Source organism: Panthera pardus, unplaced genomic scaffold (assembly GCF_024362965.1).
Source record: "Panthera pardus isolate Hobbes unplaced genomic scaffold, ASM2436296v1 HiC_scaffold_17, whole genome shotgun sequence".
Classification (NCBI taxonomy): Eukaryota; Metazoa; Chordata; class Mammalia; order Carnivora; family Felidae; genus Panthera; species Panthera pardus.
This window is the reverse complement of record NW_026526732.1, coordinates 9,019,422-9,038,755: the sequence shown is the minus strand read 5'-3', so window position 1 is coordinate 9,038,755 and position 19,334 is coordinate 9,019,422. Positions and strand designations below refer to the sequence as shown.

General features: G+C 37.7%; 1 protein-coding gene across 2 annotated transcripts in view; it reads right to left on the bottom strand.

Moving 5' to 3' along the window:
* Positions 1–834: 834 nt before the first annotated feature.
* RSPH3 (radial spoke head 3) overlaps positions 835–19,334 on the bottom strand; it is a 32,068-nt gene continuing 13,568 nt past the window's right edge. The window contains exons 3-9 of one of the 2 annotated variants that reach the window (XM_053904309.1): positions 14,502–14,643; positions 12,587–12,732; positions 11,365–11,568; positions 9,642–9,804; positions 7,506–7,592; positions 6,595–6,966; positions 835–1,067 (exon numbers count right to left, since the gene is read on the bottom strand). In XM_053904309.1, coding sequence (XP_053760284.1) covers positions 6,632–6,966; positions 7,506–7,592; positions 9,642–9,804; positions 11,365–11,568; positions 12,587–12,732; positions 14,502–14,643 — 1,077 coding nt within the window. In that variant the 3' untranslated portion in view covers positions 835–1,067; positions 6,595–6,631. Of the gene's footprint in view, positions 1,068–6,473; positions 6,967–7,505; positions 7,593–9,641; positions 9,805–11,364; positions 11,569–12,586; positions 12,733–14,501; positions 14,644–19,334 lie in introns of those variants that run through there. The other variant, XM_019412850.2, reaches the window with a different exon arrangement.

The window sequence follows — 19,334 nt, the reverse complement described above, 5'->3', positions numbered from 1 at the left end:
CACTGTCAGGCCGCTGCCATGGTAAACAATTGCTGATTTTTATGGTGAGGTATCATTCTCATATTTTAATTCTTTAGACATGGTTTCCTTTAGTTCTTTGAACATATTTATACTAGCTGAATAATGTCTTTGTCAAGTTCAAGATTTAGACTTTCTCAAGAACAGTTTCTATTGAGTGCTTTTTTTCTTTTGCATGGACCATACTTTTCTATTTTTTGTCTGTCTTGTATTTTTTTAATTGAAATTTGGATATTTTAAATAACGAAAATATGGTAATTCTGGATCTCAAATTCTTGCCCCACCCCTCCAACCTGGATTTTGTTGCTGTTGTTTGTTGTTGCTGTTTGTTTAATGACCTTCCTGAATAAATTCTGTAAGACCTGGATTCTTTGCTGTGTGCTACCTCTGAAGTCTCTGCTCAGTTAACTTCCTGGTCAGCTAATGATTAGACAGCAATTTCCTTAAATGCCCTGAATTGGTAAATCTTCCACCCTTTGCTAAGGGACTTCTATGTATGTTGAGACATGCCTTCAGTATTTTTGCAGTTTACACCCCTGACTTAGCTTTTAATTCCTGCTTGTGAAGATCCTCAAGGTCAGCCAGAGATGAGAAATTAGGGCATTCTCAGGTCTTTCTTGGGCAAACACACAGCCCTACAAAGCACCCTACATATATATATACTCTCAGTAATATTTTGAAGCTTTTCGCATTTCCCTAAGGTCATCTCATTTCCAAGTTTGCTGTTGCTCCAATGGGTATTTCTGCCTCAGGCAGCTGCCATGTTAAACAATTGCTGATTTTTATTTATTTATTTTTTTTTTTAAGAAAATGCCCTGGTGTTAGGACTTTCCTCAAAGAGCAAGCTCTGAGTCAGGTCAAATAAAGATAAGCCCTGTTAATGGAATTTTCGAGGGAGCTGCCAGACCAGTCAAACATTGACAGTTTTCTGGGGATGTGGCTTTTGGGGAGTTCCAAGCTGGTTTTGCTTCTTTTCAATGCCTGATGGGCTGCTGGTTTTCTCAGTTACTGTGGTTCTGGGTCTGTTGGTTTTCATGGCTATGGTGGAGCTGGGAAGAATGAGATGGGAATAGAGCAAGGTAAACTACCACAAGCTTTACTGTTCATAATGAGATTCAGCCATTTTTCTTGAATAAATGTTATTCACTGTTGCAAGTTTTTGGTTAATTTCCAGAGTTCTGAAAATTTTGATTTTTGACAATTTTGCCTGTGTTCTCATTGCTTTTATAGAAGAGATTTTCAGAGGTCCTTACTCCACCATTCTAGAAGTGTTTCCTCCATAAACATTAATCTCTGTACTGAGCTGTAATATAATGATGTATTCAGGGCATGTTGAGGAATATTCAGTTTTGGCCCCATACCACTGTGCTTTTTATCTTTTTTTCCTGCCTTTAAAAAAAAAATATTTATTTTGTTTTTGGGAGAGTGTAAGTAGGGGAGGGATAGAGAGAAGGGACAGAGGATCCAAAGTGGGCTCTGCACTGACAGGCTGACGGCAGCGGGTCCAATGTGGGGCTCGAACTCATGAACCGTGAGATCATGAACTGAACTAAAGTCAGATGCTCAACCGACTGAGCTACCCAGGTGCCCCTCCTGCCTTTTTCTTATAAATGTTAGCCTATGAGTCTTCCCACAGCAGTCCCTTTTTCCTTGTTAATATATTATTTCCAATATGTTGTGGAGTTAATAATCAAATAGCCAAATTGGTTAGCAATACGTTAAAAAGCTTTGGATGGCCCACTGCAAAGTGTGTGGACTTTTGTGACATTGTGACTGCCTAGAAATCATTTTGACTTTTTCTCTATGTTTTAAGAATGAGGTTTCTAAATAACTGAATTTACAAGTGAGTTGGTGATGTCCAAATCATGGGAGATCCTAATGCCACAGTACTCCTTGCTGAGTTAGATTACATCTGTAGTGGTATATCTAACTCTGGGAAACATGTTTAAGATGATGTTGAACAAATAGGAGTTTCAAGATAACAGTAACCAGGATGGAGAATGAGGAAGTTCTGAAACTATGCCATATGAGGAATAATTGGGAAGAGTGGTGATATTTCATTCAGAGAAAGAAAAGCTTGGAAGAAAGGAAAAAGTTACTGGAGTATAGGACAGGGCTAATATGGTAATAAAATTGTTCTGTTTCCCTGAGCCATACTCATGCCAAATGGCAGGATTATGACCAAAAAGCATAGGTTACAATGGAACAGATTCTGACTCAGTATAAGAGAAACTTCTGATAATGAGAACTATCCAATAATGTCATTGACTAAGCATTTATTTACCATAGCCTGGGCCTGGGGAGACCAAACTAAACACGATAACTGGGCACTGTTAAACATACTGTATTGGATAGAAGACTAGAGTATCTGACAGCTAAGGTCCTCTCTACAACAACCATTTTAAGGCTTCAGATACAGGTTGGAGTCCACTGGCACCTCTACAGAGCTGGCAGTGGCAGCTGCCATTTAGGGCAAGATAAAAAATTCACTGTGAGTCTAGTGTCTCCAAGGAATACAATGTATTTTTGAACTCTGTCTACCAAGGTCTCCTTCTCATCATGTATGAAGTTGGAGGCAAGTTAACTTTACCTTAGAGTTTTACTGACACCTAGTGGTAAATATGGATATCAGTATACTCTAAAATGTTAGAAGACCATATATACAGTAGTGCAAATAAAAATGTTCTAATACTGGGGTGCCTGGGTGGCTCAGTTGGTGAAGTGTCTGCCTCTTGGTTTCGGCTCAGGTCATGATCTCATGGTTTGTGGATTCGAGCCCCGTGCTGGGCTCTGTGGCTGACAGTGTGGAGTCTGCTTGGGATTTTCTCCTTCCCTCTCTTTCTCTGCTCCTTCTCTGCATACCCTCTCTCTCTCAAAATAAATAATAATAAAAATAAAACTTAAAAAAAGAGCTAATAAACTATTTAAAAATGTTTTGATATTTACGAAAATTATTGATGCATATAGCGATAAAAATTTATTCATGCTTTGAACTCTTCTCAAAAGATTTAAAATTGCTCGGGACACCTGGTTGGCTCAGCCGGTTAAGCGTCCGATTTCAGCTTAGGTCATGGTCTCGCAGTTAGTGAGTTTGAGCCCCGCATCGGGCTCTGTGCTGACAGCTCAGAGCCTGGAGCCTGCTTCGGATCTGTGTGTCCCTCTCTCTCTGCCCCTCTCCTGCTCATGCTCTATCTCTGTCTCTCTCTCTCTCAAAAATAAATAAACGTTAAAAAAAAAAGATTTAAAATTGTTTAAATGTTATCTTCAAGATACTTTTATCCTGAAATTATCTTCAATATTTCATAGATTTTATTTATAAGCAAAATTATAGTGTCATCACTGTATCTTCTCACATATTTGTTATTCTATTCTCATGGTTTATGAAAAACAAAAACATCATCTAAGCTATCAATTCATTAAATTTTAATCTGTAAGTTGATATCACTAACACCCAAAGGTAAATATCCTTCAATTCAAAGGGAGAATTACAGACACCAATCCAATATCACTAACAGTATTTTTTATCATAGTGATAAAAACCTGATTTGCAACATTCTTGTTTGTGCTTCTGAAGGACAAGTCAGGAGAAGGCTGGTTCTGGTTAGACCTGGGAACTATGGCTAAGAAACAATAGGTGCTAATTGGTCTGTGGGGAAATTAAATCCCTGTTTTGGACCTCTCCAGAATGCCTTTAGGCTAAATAAATTAAGATAAATGGCTACAGCTATTAAGCTAAGAATGTATATAAATACTTTCTGTAATTCACTTATAAACAAAATAGAAAAGCAGAATGTGCCAAATTTTTCATAGTAAGTGAAGCACACGAAAATAAGATTATAGATTTAAAAAATGTAGCTGTTGTGGTTGATATGTTTTAACACCATGATAAGAAAATGAAAGCCTTCTAGGAGAGAAGAAATGGGGATCATTAACATTTTGATGGTTATGGTACCATAACATTTTGATATGACATGAAAATGCCACTTGTCCCATCCCCGTTATGACTTTCAAAGGAATTATAGTCTCCAAATAGTTTTTCCTTCTGCAGGTTTCCCACCCTGCCATATTTCAGAAATAGGACATGACTGATAAGTCGGTTCTTTTTCCTAATAACAAAGGCAAACCACCTAATGTGTGGTGAAGACTGTATTCTTGCAGGACAGAAAGCAAGCCCAGGCGGTCTGGCTCCGGTATCCAGGCTTCCAGTCACTGCCCTGAGCTGCCCTGCGTGACTTCCCAGGTCGTGCCAACACCCCTTAGCTCAACAGAAGTCAGAATGACTTGAACACCATGACGCCTACACTGGAGAAAACTACTTTGAACTCTCTGCCCTATTTTAGTGATGTGGGAATTTATCACTGTCAGGGATGACAGTCTCTATAAATTTATTACATAACATGCATTTTATTACTATTTAGCATCTGTTCGCTTAGTGTTAGTAGAAATGATGAAAAGGAAAAGAACTCATAAGAAGAGTATTAGCACATGTAGGCAAAGCCAATTTAAAGTTTCCATTCAATAATTTTTCTCCAGATAATATATAACCTGTTTCTCTAAGTTTTCTCACAGGGACAGTCACCTAACCTCTTAATCATTTTTGTTTCTCTGTAGCATCTAATAGGATGGCAGTTAAACTTAACTGATTTCAGTGTGGAGTCTACAGATTTTCATATATTTAATAAACTGAATTAATTCATGGAATTATAGAGCACAAGTCTGGATGTTTAATGGAACATCTGCAAAGTGTTTAATGGATTAGGTTACTGTAAAAGAGGACTGGAATTGTAGATGAAAATCAACCTCCAATCCATTTTGAAAGCATTTTTAAAACTGTAGGTTTTTTAAAATCAATAATAATGATTCACAGTGATCGCAATAAAAAAAAGTCTTGCTGTTCTTTCCAAAATTAATATCTTGTATACTTTAGGATGCTCATAGAGACTTTAACAAGATGGAATAACCTAGCAATGGTAACAGGTGTGATTCCAATTTTTAAAAATGCTGCCGATGCAATAATTTATTTAAAGTTATTCTTTGTATCTCACAAGGGCTCAAGGTTGTTTACAAGAAAGTACAGTAGATTAGAAGGAAGATTTATGTTCTAGCTTCCATCCCATTACTTACGAGGCTTGTGACTCATGGCAAATCACCTAAAATCCCTGAGCTGTGGTTTCCTTATTTATACCCCTACTTTATTTAGCCCCACTGCTAGGCTGTTACTGGCAGTCTCCTACACAGGGCCCAATAGACAGCAGGCATGCAGTTAATGTTTGCTGGCTGACCTAATAAGACTGTTAAAAATGAAAATAAAAATATTGCCACACATACCTCAGAAGGGTTGCTACGGGGTTAAAATGATAAAGTGGTATAATACATGGGAAAATGGTTTGAAAAGCATATAATGCTATGTAGACATATGGTGCATTTCTTGTTGCAAATGGAGGAAAATGTTCTTTCTCCATTTTTAAAATGTGGATACATTTTTGGTATCTATCTTCAAAAGAAACAAAGGTAAATGTGTTAATAACTGCAGGTTATTTCAACTCACTACAGCTCACTACAAATATTCTGAGGAAAATAGGCTGTATCTACCTAAAGCTTCAGAGGACTTCAATGACTGCTTAAGGTTAATCTGACGAGAGAGAAAATATCTGTGATTTTCAATAGTCCAGGTAAACTCTTCAGACACGTTTAGATTAAAAAGTCAAATGTGAATTCCCTACAATATAGTCATAACATATAATATCTTACCATATTTAAAAAAGAGATTTATATGTACTAACCTTTAAGGTCTATGATATATTGTTAGGTGAAAAATGCAAACTATACATTTACATTTATATAAAGAAAAGTCAACCCCTCTATTTTTAGGTTTTAAATGTATATGTATATCTTGAAAAAGGCCTAGAAGGTACTCACCTAATTATAACAATGATAACAATGATTATACTGAGGAGGGGAGTGGAACTGCATAAGGGCAAGTAGAGACTTTAGCTTTATTGGTATTGTTTGAATTTTTTTTAATAGAAATGTGAAAAAAATGGACAAGCGCATATTACCAATTTGTAGACTCTTGGGCTTTACCTGAATATTGCAGATGGAAGGGGTAACCAACCATCTATTTAGTTTGACACAAATAAGGGTATATTTCTTGTCCTTGCCAGGAGGGGGCACTACAGCTTTCAGTGACACAACAGTTAGGTATTCTTCTTGCATGGAATAGGTTAAACGGTTTTCCCATAAAGAAGAAAAAGGCTTATTGGCTGACAGCACTGATATCTAACATGAAATATGATACTAAAAAAAAAAAACAAAAAACTAACCCACAAAATTAGAAAAATTAAGGGAAAATATATTTGTTAGTTATATTAGCAGTAAAGTTTGTAATACACATGATTCTCATTAGAGTTACAGTATAGCTTCTAGATAGTCTACCAGTAAATAAATGAATTAAGTTTCATTTTAATTAGTTTTATTATTTCAACATATTTGATTTGTCCAATCCAGTAGACAAAAAGACATGTTGAGTAAATGCAACATAATTTCCATAACCTGAGGGGGCCTGCGCACCATTACCTGATTGCTTGCAATGCTGACTGGCCGTTGATTGGTTTCATGGCTGGAAGTCTCCCCTTGGTTGTAGCACTTCTGTCCCCGAGGTTTTCCTTATTTTTGTTTGCTCATACTCTCCTTCTTCCATTAGCTTCGTTTCTTGGGCTAACACACTCTCCATATACCTTCCATCATCTGGTGTTCTTTGCAGGGAGTCTCTTCCCAGAAGTGGCCTCTGTGGCTGTGCTGTGCTTTGTTCCTGGAGTTCATAACCCACTGGTGGTTCTGTCGTCCTCCCGGACCCCCCGAGCTCGTCCTTAGGCTTCCCGGCCGGGGGCTGGTCGTCCCTCTGCTCATACGCAGCCTGTCTCTTCTCAACCACCTCACGAATCAACACTGAAAAATTTTATGTGGAAAAATCACTGACTGTTCGGATTTGGGTAGTTATAATGCTGACTTACAGAGGACTATAAAGCACTCACCAGGCCTCATCCCTTCCCTGTACGTAACCTTTTATACGATATCGGCACATTTAACTTCTGTGCCACTTAACGCACTGAATATGAATTACATTCAATGCAAGTTTTACCAGAATATCATTTATAAAGTAATGACAGAAGATATTGATTCTGACCAAATTATACAACAACCAAAAGTATTATTGAGGGTAAAAATATTTGCCTTTGTTAATACAGTTGATATAATGAAACTTTAAAAACTAAAACTATAAAATTTAACATCTTTCTTCTATTCATTCTTTCTACTGGAACATTTCAGAAATGGCTTTTCTTTTAAAAAAAATTTTTTTTTTAAGTAATCTCTACACCCAACACAGGGCTTGAGCTTACAACCCCGAGATCAAGAGTTGCATGCTCTACTGACTGAGCCAGCCAGGAGCCTCAGAAATGACTTTTACATAAAATAAAACAACTTACTGTCAAGCACTGTTCTTCCCACCATACTGTATTCCATGGTTTTGTCAACTTCATTCATTAGCCATGGAAGGAATCCTATTTCAATATCTGTAATTAAAAAAAGTTAATTTTGTTATAATGAAATTCATTATAATTTCATTATAATGATTTTTATGAATCGTTATAGATAGGAAGAATCTGTGCTTTCCCCCTAATGTTGAAGGCTCATTAACACAGTTCTATTTACTTATTTATCTTAAGGTTTTTATTTTGAGAGAGAGAGAGAGAGAGAGAGAGAAGACGTGAGAACAGGGGAGGGGCAGAGAGAGAGAATCCCAAGCAGGCTCTGCACTGTCAGTGTGCAGCCTGACATGGGCTCGATCTCACAAACTTCAAGATCATAACCTGAGCCAAAATCAAGAGCTGGATGCTTAACTCACTGAGCCACCCAGCACACCCCCCTCCCCACTGTTTTCTTAATACTTAAAATATCAAATAGACTTATACAGCATTAATTTTGCCACATTCTCTGTGTATGTTTTGGTCCATTTCCTTTCTATTGCAGTAAAAATAGTATTTTCAAAACTATGAAGCCTTCCTTGGAGTCCAAGCCTTTGGAGCTGACTGCACAGGTACAATCTGAGGTACACAAGGGGGCGGGTTCAGGAGTGGGGAGGAGGATGTGGGTCTGGGAGCAGAACTCCAATCCAAGTGCAATACAAATCTGGGACTGAACCAAGATGATAAAAAGAATGCTCCCATCTGAAGCCCCGAGCCCATGAGGAGCTGACCAAGGGTCAGAGAGTATCTGAGAACAAGGCCATCTAGAAATGGGTCAGAAACTAGGTGCTTCCATTAGTGATAAATTTGTTCAAACTGAAATGGAAATCTGATGTGTAAGCCTTTTAAAAAATATGATCCATTACAATATACATTTTAATGTTTCAAAATAGCTTTTTTGGGGAGGGGGTAGCGTCTGTTACTTTTCAATGGGGTGACAATAGAGAGTGTAATAGAATATTATATTCACTACTATAAATAATTTTTTAATCTGAGGCATGAATCTCATTTGCAAGCTTCTCAATGATCTGTGACTTTTTTTTTTTTTTTTAGCAATTCATGAGGGGAAAAAAAGTTACCAGACTCTGTGTGGCTAACAGCAGTCTAGCTAGACCCCAAGGAGGCGGCAACGAAGCACGGGAAGAGCACTGGACCTGGGGTCAGAGTCCCAGACCTAATGGCTTCCCTGCCTGTCTGGGAGAAGGTATTTAACTTCTCTGGGCTTCAGTTTCTACTTCTGAAAAATGGGAATTGATCTGCTCTATCTACCCCCCAGGGTTACTGGTATCAATGCTATCATGTATAAAAAATACTACAGAAATGGTAAAGTACAATATAAACTAATAATATTTGTCTGTAATCTGACCCCTTATGCATGTGTACTGAATTGAATCTGTAACCAGTGAAAATTAATATTACTGAACTCTGCCCCCAAATACTATTAGCCATTTGAAATAGGACCTGTACACATTTTGTGAATTTAAATACTTCTGAACGTGAGGAAGGAGGGCAGCTCTGAGAAACTGTTCATTTGGCCTGACTAGCTGAGAGGTGGGGCTCAGAGGGTGGACAGAGAGCTGACAGGTGCGGTTCTCTAAGCGCAGAGACAGGTCTCCTTGTTTTTATCTCCCACACCTAATACAGGCCCTGGGATGGTGTCCACACCTAAGCGAATGATGACTTTAAGGGTTTTTGAGCAGAACCGGGAGTCAGCTGAGAAAAAGTTACAAGTACGTACACACATATTTTATACACACATATTTTGACATTTAGCTCCTAAATAATCCTCATTTCACCCATGAGGAAATTGAAGGTCATACAGCTGACCCAGGATGAAACTGGGGCCCGCACTCGAGTTTTTGACATCAGGTCCTAGTTCTTCCTACTGCCCAGTGCTGCTTCTCAGCAAAAGCCACGTCCAGGTCTTTCTAGCATACCTCTCATTAGCAATAGTACTAACTTAACACGACTCGAATTGACTTTCAGAGTTGGTTTCAAGGAGAGATTCCAATTCCGAATGGAAACGGGCACGGGATTACTTGGAAGCATTCAGAGGAAGCGGACAGTAGCAGAGTGACCTGACAACACCCCACAAACCTCTTTCAATGGGGTCGTAGAAGTAGCCGCCGTCCCGGAGGCTGTCGAACACCGAGGGGAGAAGGTCGGCCAGGTACCGCTGGGCGAACACGCGCGCCGCCACTTTCTGCGCCGTCTCGCCGTGTTTGTACACCACCTCCCACTGCTGTCGCTTCCGGCGCTCCTGCACGCACAAGACACGCCCGCACACGGTTACTCAGCCGCGCCGTCCTCCCCCAGCGCCGCGTGTGCTGAGCGCAAGAATCTGGACGCGGATTTGGATCCAAACGTGGACAGCGAGGAATCCGTTAATGGTGCATGAAGGTTTTAGAGAATTTCAAAGAAGAAGTCAAACAAGGGATGGAGCTTCAGGTGAAATTCATCTGCTGATCCATTTTTAAGCAGAAGAATTTCAACACGTGCACGGTTGACCGTATGGGTGTTAGCAAAGAATAATATATAACTCTTATTAGCAACTAGTATTATAATAAACTACCAATATGAAAATTATAGTTGCTCAGATATCTTCATTTAAAGTACCTGGGCCAACGAGTTGTGTCATTTGTAATGATTCTTTGAATTCATAAAATTCTGAAAATTATAAACCTTTTTTTGTTGTTGCTTTTTGTAGACCGTAGGATATCTATGGAGCTAATGAACCACCTTCTCTGCTCCCATGTGCAAGTGGGAAAATTAACGTAGTTTCTTATTAAGTCTATTTTCAGAATTTAAGTAAATATAAATTTAGACGATTTGTATTCTTCATTGTTTTCACAGTGTATTTCCTAATAGTAAATAAACAAGAAGTTTCCTTTGATGAGCATTTCACTGATTATTTCAATAAAGCTAATACTGCCACTGATCATTTTACATTTGTGAACAAATGGTCTTCATTTGCATAATCTCTACCATAAGCCCTATGCCCTTCATGCAATTAATTATTCATTTTGGAGAAAAACTAAAAGTCAATTTAATTAGGTATTGAGCGGAATATCCCAACAACTAAGCTATTCTGTGCTGTGAATGAGACTCTTTGGGAAATTGTTTGAACTCTTTTAGGTATTCAGTCACTTCTGCATAATTTATACATTCGGTGTCCAACAGAGAGCGACAATTATTACCAGACCCAGAAAAAGTCTTAAAAGATGACTGAGCCTATCATTTCCTAATTGAAGGTTATTGTCATATTTTAAAAACTAGATCCTAGAACTTTTCTTATTAAAAGTTCTAAAAACTTGTAATGTAAAGCAATATTATGCAAAGAAGTTCTGGAGAATCCCTAGGGTATAGAGAAAGGTCTGGCCACTGAGAAAAAAGACCCAGAATTCTGTCTGGATCCTCTGCTTCTCCACCACACCCATCCCCAATCTAGTCCACTTTTCCCTTCTACTTTTCTGCCACTGATTATGGAAAAACCAATACATTTCCTTTGCTAGGAATCCTGATATGTAAGACTGCCTTCCAGTCAGTATGTGATTACGAATGAAATTAAATGTAATTACAAATGTAATTAAAATTACATTTAGAAACTTTTGGCAACTCTAGGTACATATACGTAAGCTGGTATTAAAGAATGTGCTTCTGTGTGTAAAAGTTCTGTGATCTATAGGAGATAACTGAGCAACAAACTCTTTTCTAACATATTTGCAAAGATCTCTAGCTCTATGACATACTACGTGTGATTCAGAACATGATCTGTTAAACATCCAAAGACTGTCTAAGAAAGAAAACTAGAGTTCTATACTTTTTCCTCTCTGTGTCGTTTCTCTTGCTCTGCAAGTCGCTGGACTTCAGCAAGTTCGACGTTGCGTAACTCTTCGTACGCATACTGACTGGCCCGCAGGTTAGCCAACTCTTCTTCTTCCATTACTTCCAAAAGAGACTGCTCAATGGTCTTTCCCACCAGGACTTCTAACATTGGTTTAACTTCAAGATCAAAGTCAAAGAGCTTAAACACACAAAACAAAGCAAATTTAAAATCTGAGTCATGAACCAAATGCTGAAAGAAACAACATCCAGAAAAGTAGTCATGACAGGATACTGTTTATTGAGGATCTTGTATGTGCTATAGATGCTGTGATGGTGCTTTACTTAATGGTTTCCAACACTCAACACAGCCCCATAGGGCACACAGAATAAGCATTTCATTTACAGGCAAAAATCAGTTTGAGTCCAAATTATATAAAGACCTACAGAGCCATCAAAATGAACCCTGATACTCAATAATTTTAAGAGCAGACTCTGAAACCTGAAAGAAATATCCTTGTATTTCTCAGTTTTTGCCCTTTCGACTCAATTTTTACTGGTTTGTTTTCACTAACACTTTGAAGAACTAAGGAACAAGAATAAAGGGCATTTTGGTGGTTCTTCTCCAGGGTTTAGAGGCAGCTATACCCTTGGATGTAGTTTGTGAAGACTTATTTTCTCAATTTCAATGGAAGTTCTTTCAAGTTCCTTTAAGTCTTAAATCTCACTCAAGTCATTATGCACATAAGCATTGCTTCTCTTCTTCCATTTCATAAACTGGCTTATTTATGTATTCTACATTGATATGAAAATGTAATTATTTTAGTTTTTTTCTAACATAGGGAGATTATCTTAATGAAAATTATATAATTTACAAGCAGCTAACAGTGGACCTCTTATACCAGTATCTTATACCAGAGAGGCTATTTTTCTTTATTTGGTACAAATTTACCTTGTATTCAGACATTAATCAAGTATGCGAACACACAAAAATCAAAGTGCAGACATTCTAAAAATATTTCTAATGATTTTTATTTCTGATCTGCAAAGAGGAGAAATCAGAATATGCTATTTCAGGATAAAACTATTATAAGTACAGTTGGAAAGAAATCCAATAAGTAGAATCTTTCTGATTATGAAGTGGTTTGTAAGCTTTTAACTAAACCTAACTTAACCTGTTTATAAAGAAGATAGAGGGAAGTCCAGATAAAGTACTGTACCTCTCCTTCTAGTATTTGGGTGGCCACATCTTTGCCAGTTTTGGCAGGAATAAAGAGCGGTGTTGGTGGTCTGTCCAAAAATGCATCTGTTTGGCATTCCACATCAACTTCTATTATGCGGTCAGCAATTTCTTCAAGGTACATTTCTAAGAGAATACCATACGCATTGAGTTTGAAATTCTGGTCTCTTTTAAGCATGTATGTGTATTGAAACTTTAGCTCCTTCAAAACAGAATTAAATGGATCAGAAATGGACCAGCTCAAATGTGGGACTAAATTCACATATTGTACTAAGCATTTTTATGTATTTGGAAGACCCAAGGGCTAGTCAGGCTAGGACATTTATTGAATGTTGAGAAAGCACTGAGCTTTGTACTTGAAAACAGAACTAAAGGAGAACATGAGGCCTAGATGTTTGTAAGATGCAAAGTATAATTGGGGATGAAAAGTTAATAATCCACCTATATAACTGAGTTCTAAGATAGTAAATGTGTAAAGATTTGGAAATTCCTGGATATTTAAAAAATTATGCACCATGTCACTATGTTACTTGATGTTCCCTGTAGGCTATAGATTATAAGCAGGCTTATGAAAACAGATTTCACCTTAGGAATAATTTATGTGAGGCAAGGTCAGCGTGGTTATCATGCAAAGAACATGAGAACTGGAGTCATATGTTGAACATAGGACCTAGTCAAGTTACATCTTCTTAGAGCCTTAGTTTCTTTATCTGTAAAAGGGATCATAATTACCATCACAAGGAGTCCTTCTAATAATAAAGAAAGGAGATACACGTAGAGGACTGGAATAGTTTCTGAGATGTAGGAAAACTCAACACAAAGTAGTTGCTCCTGTATCATTTAATATTCTGCTGGTATAAAGAAACACTAAAATTTAGCTCTTACACATTTACAACTATATTGCCTAATTACAGACATATCCTCATTCTAGACTTGGCCCCAGGGTAGGGGGAAAAGGCATGAAATAGTTCTCTTCCATTTGCCCTAACTACCCAGAAATAACTGATGAAGCCACTCATCATCTTGACAAGGTGCAAGGTGAATCCTTTTTTTTAATGTTTTTACTTATTTTTGAGACAGAGAGAGACAGAGCATGAGCAGGCGAGGGGCAGACAGAGAAGGAGACACAGAATCTGAAGCAGGCTCCAGGCTCTGAGCTGTCAGCACAGAGCCCAACGTGGGGCTCGAACTCAGACCACGAGATCGTGACCTGAGCCAAAGTCGGACGCTCAACCAACTGAGCCACCCAAGCGCCCCAAGGTGAATCCTTAATAGTTACATCAGTCCAAGGAAAACACCAAGTATTGTCTGATTACCAAGATTCTGACAACAACACAGCTGGGACCTCTAGGTCCAGGTAAGCCTCCCTAGCTCAGAACCGGCAGACAAGCAAGAAAGCCTGGCACTGGCCCAGCAGAGCTTGTGTGGCCCAGGGGAATATGCGCAGTGAGAGGAGATTAAAAGCAGAGAACAGAAAAGGCAGGGGTGAGAGAGTTGGAGGACTCAGATCCGGATGAGTTCACTCCTTTTAAAAGACAGACAAAGTGCCAAGATGGAACCACCCTGCTCTCTCCTCCTGTAGGTCCCAGCTGTGATTCATGTCGGGCTATAAAAAGAAAAAGGGAGAAATAATCACAGTTTGGGAAACGAGTGTGTGAAAAGGGCTAAGACAGAATTAATTTGGTCATCAAATTCTTTTCTAACCCCATCTCACACCCGATGTAATAACATAGTCTATGAGTTTGTTTAATGAATGGACTCCTACTACCATGTGATTGGAGCAGTACTGCATGGCATGACAGATACGTAAATAATGGAAAAGCCAAATAAAAATGGACGGACTTAGAAAACTGGGCAAACCAAGGAGGCATGATGCCAATGGCATGGTCACATACCTGTCTGCACATCCACGTGCTTTCTGCCTTCCACGGGCTCGGGTGTTCGTGGTCTGAACTGTTCTTGAGCTCGTTTTTTGGCAAGAGCCCTCCTCTTAGCCTGTTGCTGTCTCTGAATCTCTATAGGATCAGGCTGCCCAGGCTGAGTGACAGAAAAGGCTTCTAAAAGTTAGAAAATCTTTCTCAAAGCACACAGAACTGCCATTGCAGAAGTGATTCCTGGATAGCATGAAAGTATCTGTCATATAATGCTTTCTGATTTAATGATTACAATTCTATTTGAACTTTGTCAGGTAATTATAGTTATCTGATGAAGCACGTAAGTAAGCATACTTCAAAGTATGACTGTTAACTGGAATAAACAGTGACAGAATCCTATCTAATAAGTTGTTTTTCCTCATTCAAGCTTTTTTACCACGAATCTCTTGGATGCTTAGTAACCTAGTGTACTATATAACTCCTCAGTAATTAAGGAACTGAAAAGCACCAGGATTTTTTTAAAAATCTGGATTTCATTTAGACAAAATTTCCTTAAAAAATATATTAGCTTACAAAGAAAACATTTTAACCCAAACAAAGCCTGTCCAAGGGCACAAAACAACAGGTGACTAAGGCATTAAAAATATAATTATTCACAGTATTCTGCAGTATTTAGAGGTCCTTGATTTCATATCTATATCTCATTTTGTGGTCATTAAATTTTTTTTTAATGTTTATTTATTTTTAAGAGAGAAACAGAGAGACAGAAAGCATGAGTAGGGTAGGGACAGAGAGAGAGGGAGACACAGAATCCAAAACAGGCTCTGGGCTCTGAGCTGTCAGCACAGAGCCCGATGTGGGGCTCGAATTCACGAATTGAGAGATCATGACCTGAACCGAAATCGGACACTTAATTGACTGAGCCACCCAGGTGCCCCTGTGGTCATTTCTTATAGCTAACCTGTCTTATTTCAAGGTAAATATATAGAGAGGGGAAATATGAAAGTACTTTGCATGAAAAAAAATTAATATTTAAAATTAGAATTGCAAAACATTTTAATTGAAATAACAATGTAATAACATTAAAATTTTTAAAAGGAAAATATCCCATAATCCCATTTCCCTAATACCCTGGCTATTGTCATTTAAATGCACACAGTTTTTTGCAGTTGTGATAATCATACATTTTATATGGTTTTCCCTAACTTAACATATCATAAACTCTCTCCATATGAGCGTTAAATAGTAGAAAGAAGAGCACTGGGCTCTGAAGCTCAGATGCCAAGTCTTCAGTTTATTAATTACTAGGATTAGTAAAGCTCAGACTAACAACCTAAGTTTTCAGATATCCTGTTTTCTCTGTACAACAGCAATACCAATAACATATATCTAAAGTTTTTGTTTGCAAGGAACAAATCAGATAATGTAACAAGCCTAACATAATGCCTTACATAGGAAAGCTCCTCTATGTAGTTACCATTTCCTTTTATTATAAAATAATTTACCCATATTTCTTTAAAAAAGGAAGAAAAAGGAATCACTTATACTTCCATTTTTCTAATATAATTACTAATATCATAGTATTATTGGGATCATCTAGTGAAAGCTTTTTTCCTGTGTTCATTCTACATTATTCCAAATATCATGCTTGACTTATTTCCATTTTCTTACTGGAACAGAACTATTAATGTCAGCTCTGGAAAGATTTGGGATAACATAAATGCAAGTAAGTTCATTGTAGAAATACATTAATACATTGCCCTACTTAACTGTTTCATAATCTAGTCAAAATATTTTTTAAAAAAGAACTTTTTAAAAAGTTTTCTTTTGAAATCATTTATCAAAGATTGCAAAAATAGTAGAGTCCTTTGTACCCTTCACTCAGCTTCCTGCAATATATAATTTATATAACTTCAGCACAATATCAAAATCATAAAATTAACCCTGGTAAAATATAAACAGATCTTATTCAGTTTTCACAAATTTCACAAGCATTGATTTGTGTTTATGTCTGTGTGTATAGTTCTATGCGGTTTTATCCCAAATACAGATTTATGTTAGCTATCACCCAATCAACAGAGGGATCTGTTTTATCACCACAAAGGAGCTCTCTTGGGTATTCCCTTATAGTTCTTAAGTCCTATATTCATTCCTATCCCCTGGCAACCACTAATCTGTTCTCCATCTTTATAGTTTTGTCTTTTTGAGAATGTTACATGTAAGGAATCATATAGTATGTAACCTTATGAGATTGGCTTTTTTCACTAGGCCAAATGTCCTTGAGATCCATTCAGGTTGTTACATATATCAATAGTTCCTTTCTTTTTTGTTACCGAGTAGTACTTAATTGCACAGAAGTGCCAGGTTTCTTTAGCCATTTACCTATTGAAAGACACTCAGGATGTGTTTTTGGTTTTTGGCTATTATGTATAAAGCTGCTATGAATGTTTGTTAATGTACAGGTTAAAAAAGTTTATTTATTAATTTTGAGTGAGAGACAGAGAGAGAGAGAGAGAGAACCAGCAGGGAAGGGGCAGAGAGAGGGGGAAACAGAGGATCTAAAGCAGGCTCTGTGCTAACAACGGAGAGCCTGATGTGGGGCTCAACCCCATGAACCATGAGATCATGACCTGGGCTGAAGTCAGATGCTTAACCAACTGAGCCACCCAGGTGCCCCTTACAGGTTTATATGTAAATATAAGTTCCCATTTCTCTGGGATAATGTCTAAGGGAAATCGTGGATTCAAACAGTAAGTAAGACTTGTTAGTTCTTCTAAGTAGCTACTAAACAATTACCTAGAGGGAACGTACCATTTGACATTTCCATCAACAATGCATGAGAGTTCCAATCGCTTCACATCCTCACTCTTGTTACTATCACTATTTAAAAGTTTCAGCTTTTCGACAGTTTTTTTTCCCACATTTTATTTATTTTTGAGAGAGAGACAGAGAGAGACAGAGAGGGACAGAACCCAAGTGGGGGACAGGCAGAGGGAGAGGGAGACACAGAATCCAAAGCAGGCTCTAGGCTCTGAGCTGTCAGCACAGAGCCCGACGTGGGGCTCGAACTCACAAACCGTGAGATCATGACCCGAGCCAAAGCTGGATGCTCAACCAACTGAGCCACTCAGGCACCCCTGGATGATTTTTTTTTTTTAGCCTGAGTTTTGAGAATTCTTTAATATTCCAAATTTAAGATCTTTGCTGGATATGTGGTTTGCAAATATTTTCTTCCAGTTTGTAGCTTGTTTTTATCCTCTTATAAGGGTTTTCCATATCACAAAAGTTTTCAATTTTTTAAAAAGTTTATTTATTTATTTATTTTTGAGAGAGAGAGAGAGAGAGAGAGAGGGAGAGCACAAGCTGGGGAGGGGCAGAGAGAAAGAGAGGGAGACACAGAATCCGAATGTGAAGCAGAATCCAGGCTCTGAGATGTCAGCACAGAGCCCGATGCAGGGTTGGAACTCACAAACTGTGAGATCATGACCTGAGCCGAAGTCGGATGCTTAACTGACTGCACCGCCAGAATGCCCCACAAATTTTTTATTTCAATTAAGTCCAATTTACCATGCTTTCTTCTCTGGATTGTATTTTGGGTATTATATCTAAGAACTCTCTGCTTAGCCCGAGATTCTGAAGTGCTTCTCCTAAAAGTTTATAGTTTTACATTTTACATTTAAATTCATGATCCATCTGAATTAATTTTTTTGTATGGTGTATTGTTTAGGTTGTGGTACATGTAATTTTTTTGTCTACAGATGTCCAATCGCTCCCGCACTATTTGTTAAAAAGGCTATTTTTCCACTATTGAACTTCTTTATCCCTTTGTCAAAAATTAGTCAAGTGTATCTGTGCCGGTATATTTGAGTTTTCTATTCTGTGTCATTGTTCCATATAGCTATTCCTCCACTGCCCTGTGTTAATACGATTACTGATGTCATACATGATAAGTCTTAATGTTGGGTAGAGTGATTCCTACCACTTTATACTTCTTTTTCAAATTTTAAAATAAGCTTGTCTAGCCCTACATAAATCTTGCTGAGATTGATAGAAATTGTGTTATACTTATAGATCAATTTGGGGAGAATTAACATCTTTGCTGTGGTGAATCTTCCAGTCCAGGCATATCTCTCCATTTCTTTAGATGGTCTTGATTTCTTTCATCAGCACTTTGTAACTCTTATCTTATAGATCCTGTACATGTTGTGTTAGATTTATACCTAGGTATTCCAAGTGTTTTGAAGTGATTGTAAATGGTATTGTGTTTAAAATTTTATTTTCCGTGTGTTCCTTTCTAGATTTATTATATTTCTGTATACAAAAATATGACTGATTTTTGTATGTTGACCTTGTACCTGTGATGTTACTCAGCCCACTTATTAGTTCTAGGGCTTTTTAATAGATTCATTGAGATTTTCTATGTATGTAATAATGTCATCTGCAATTAGGGACCGTTTTACTTCTTTCTTTCTGATCTGGGTCTAGTACTGGATAGAACTTCCAGTACTATGCTGAATAAGAGTAGTGAGGGTGGACATCGTTGCCTTTTTTCCCAGTCTAAAGGGGGAAAGCATTCATTCTTTCATCATTAGGTATGATAGGTAAGCTGTAGATATTTTGTGGATGTTCTTCATAAAGTTGAAAAAATTTCCCTCAATTCTTAATTTGCTATGTTTATCATCAATGAACATCGAATTCTGTTAAATGCTTGTTCTGCATCGATAAATATGATCATGGGATTTTTTTTCTTCTTTAACCTATATGATATGGTGGATTACATTGATGTACAATTGTTGGAATACCCTTGCATTTCTGTAATAAATCCTGCTTAGTCATGGCATATGATCTTTTTAT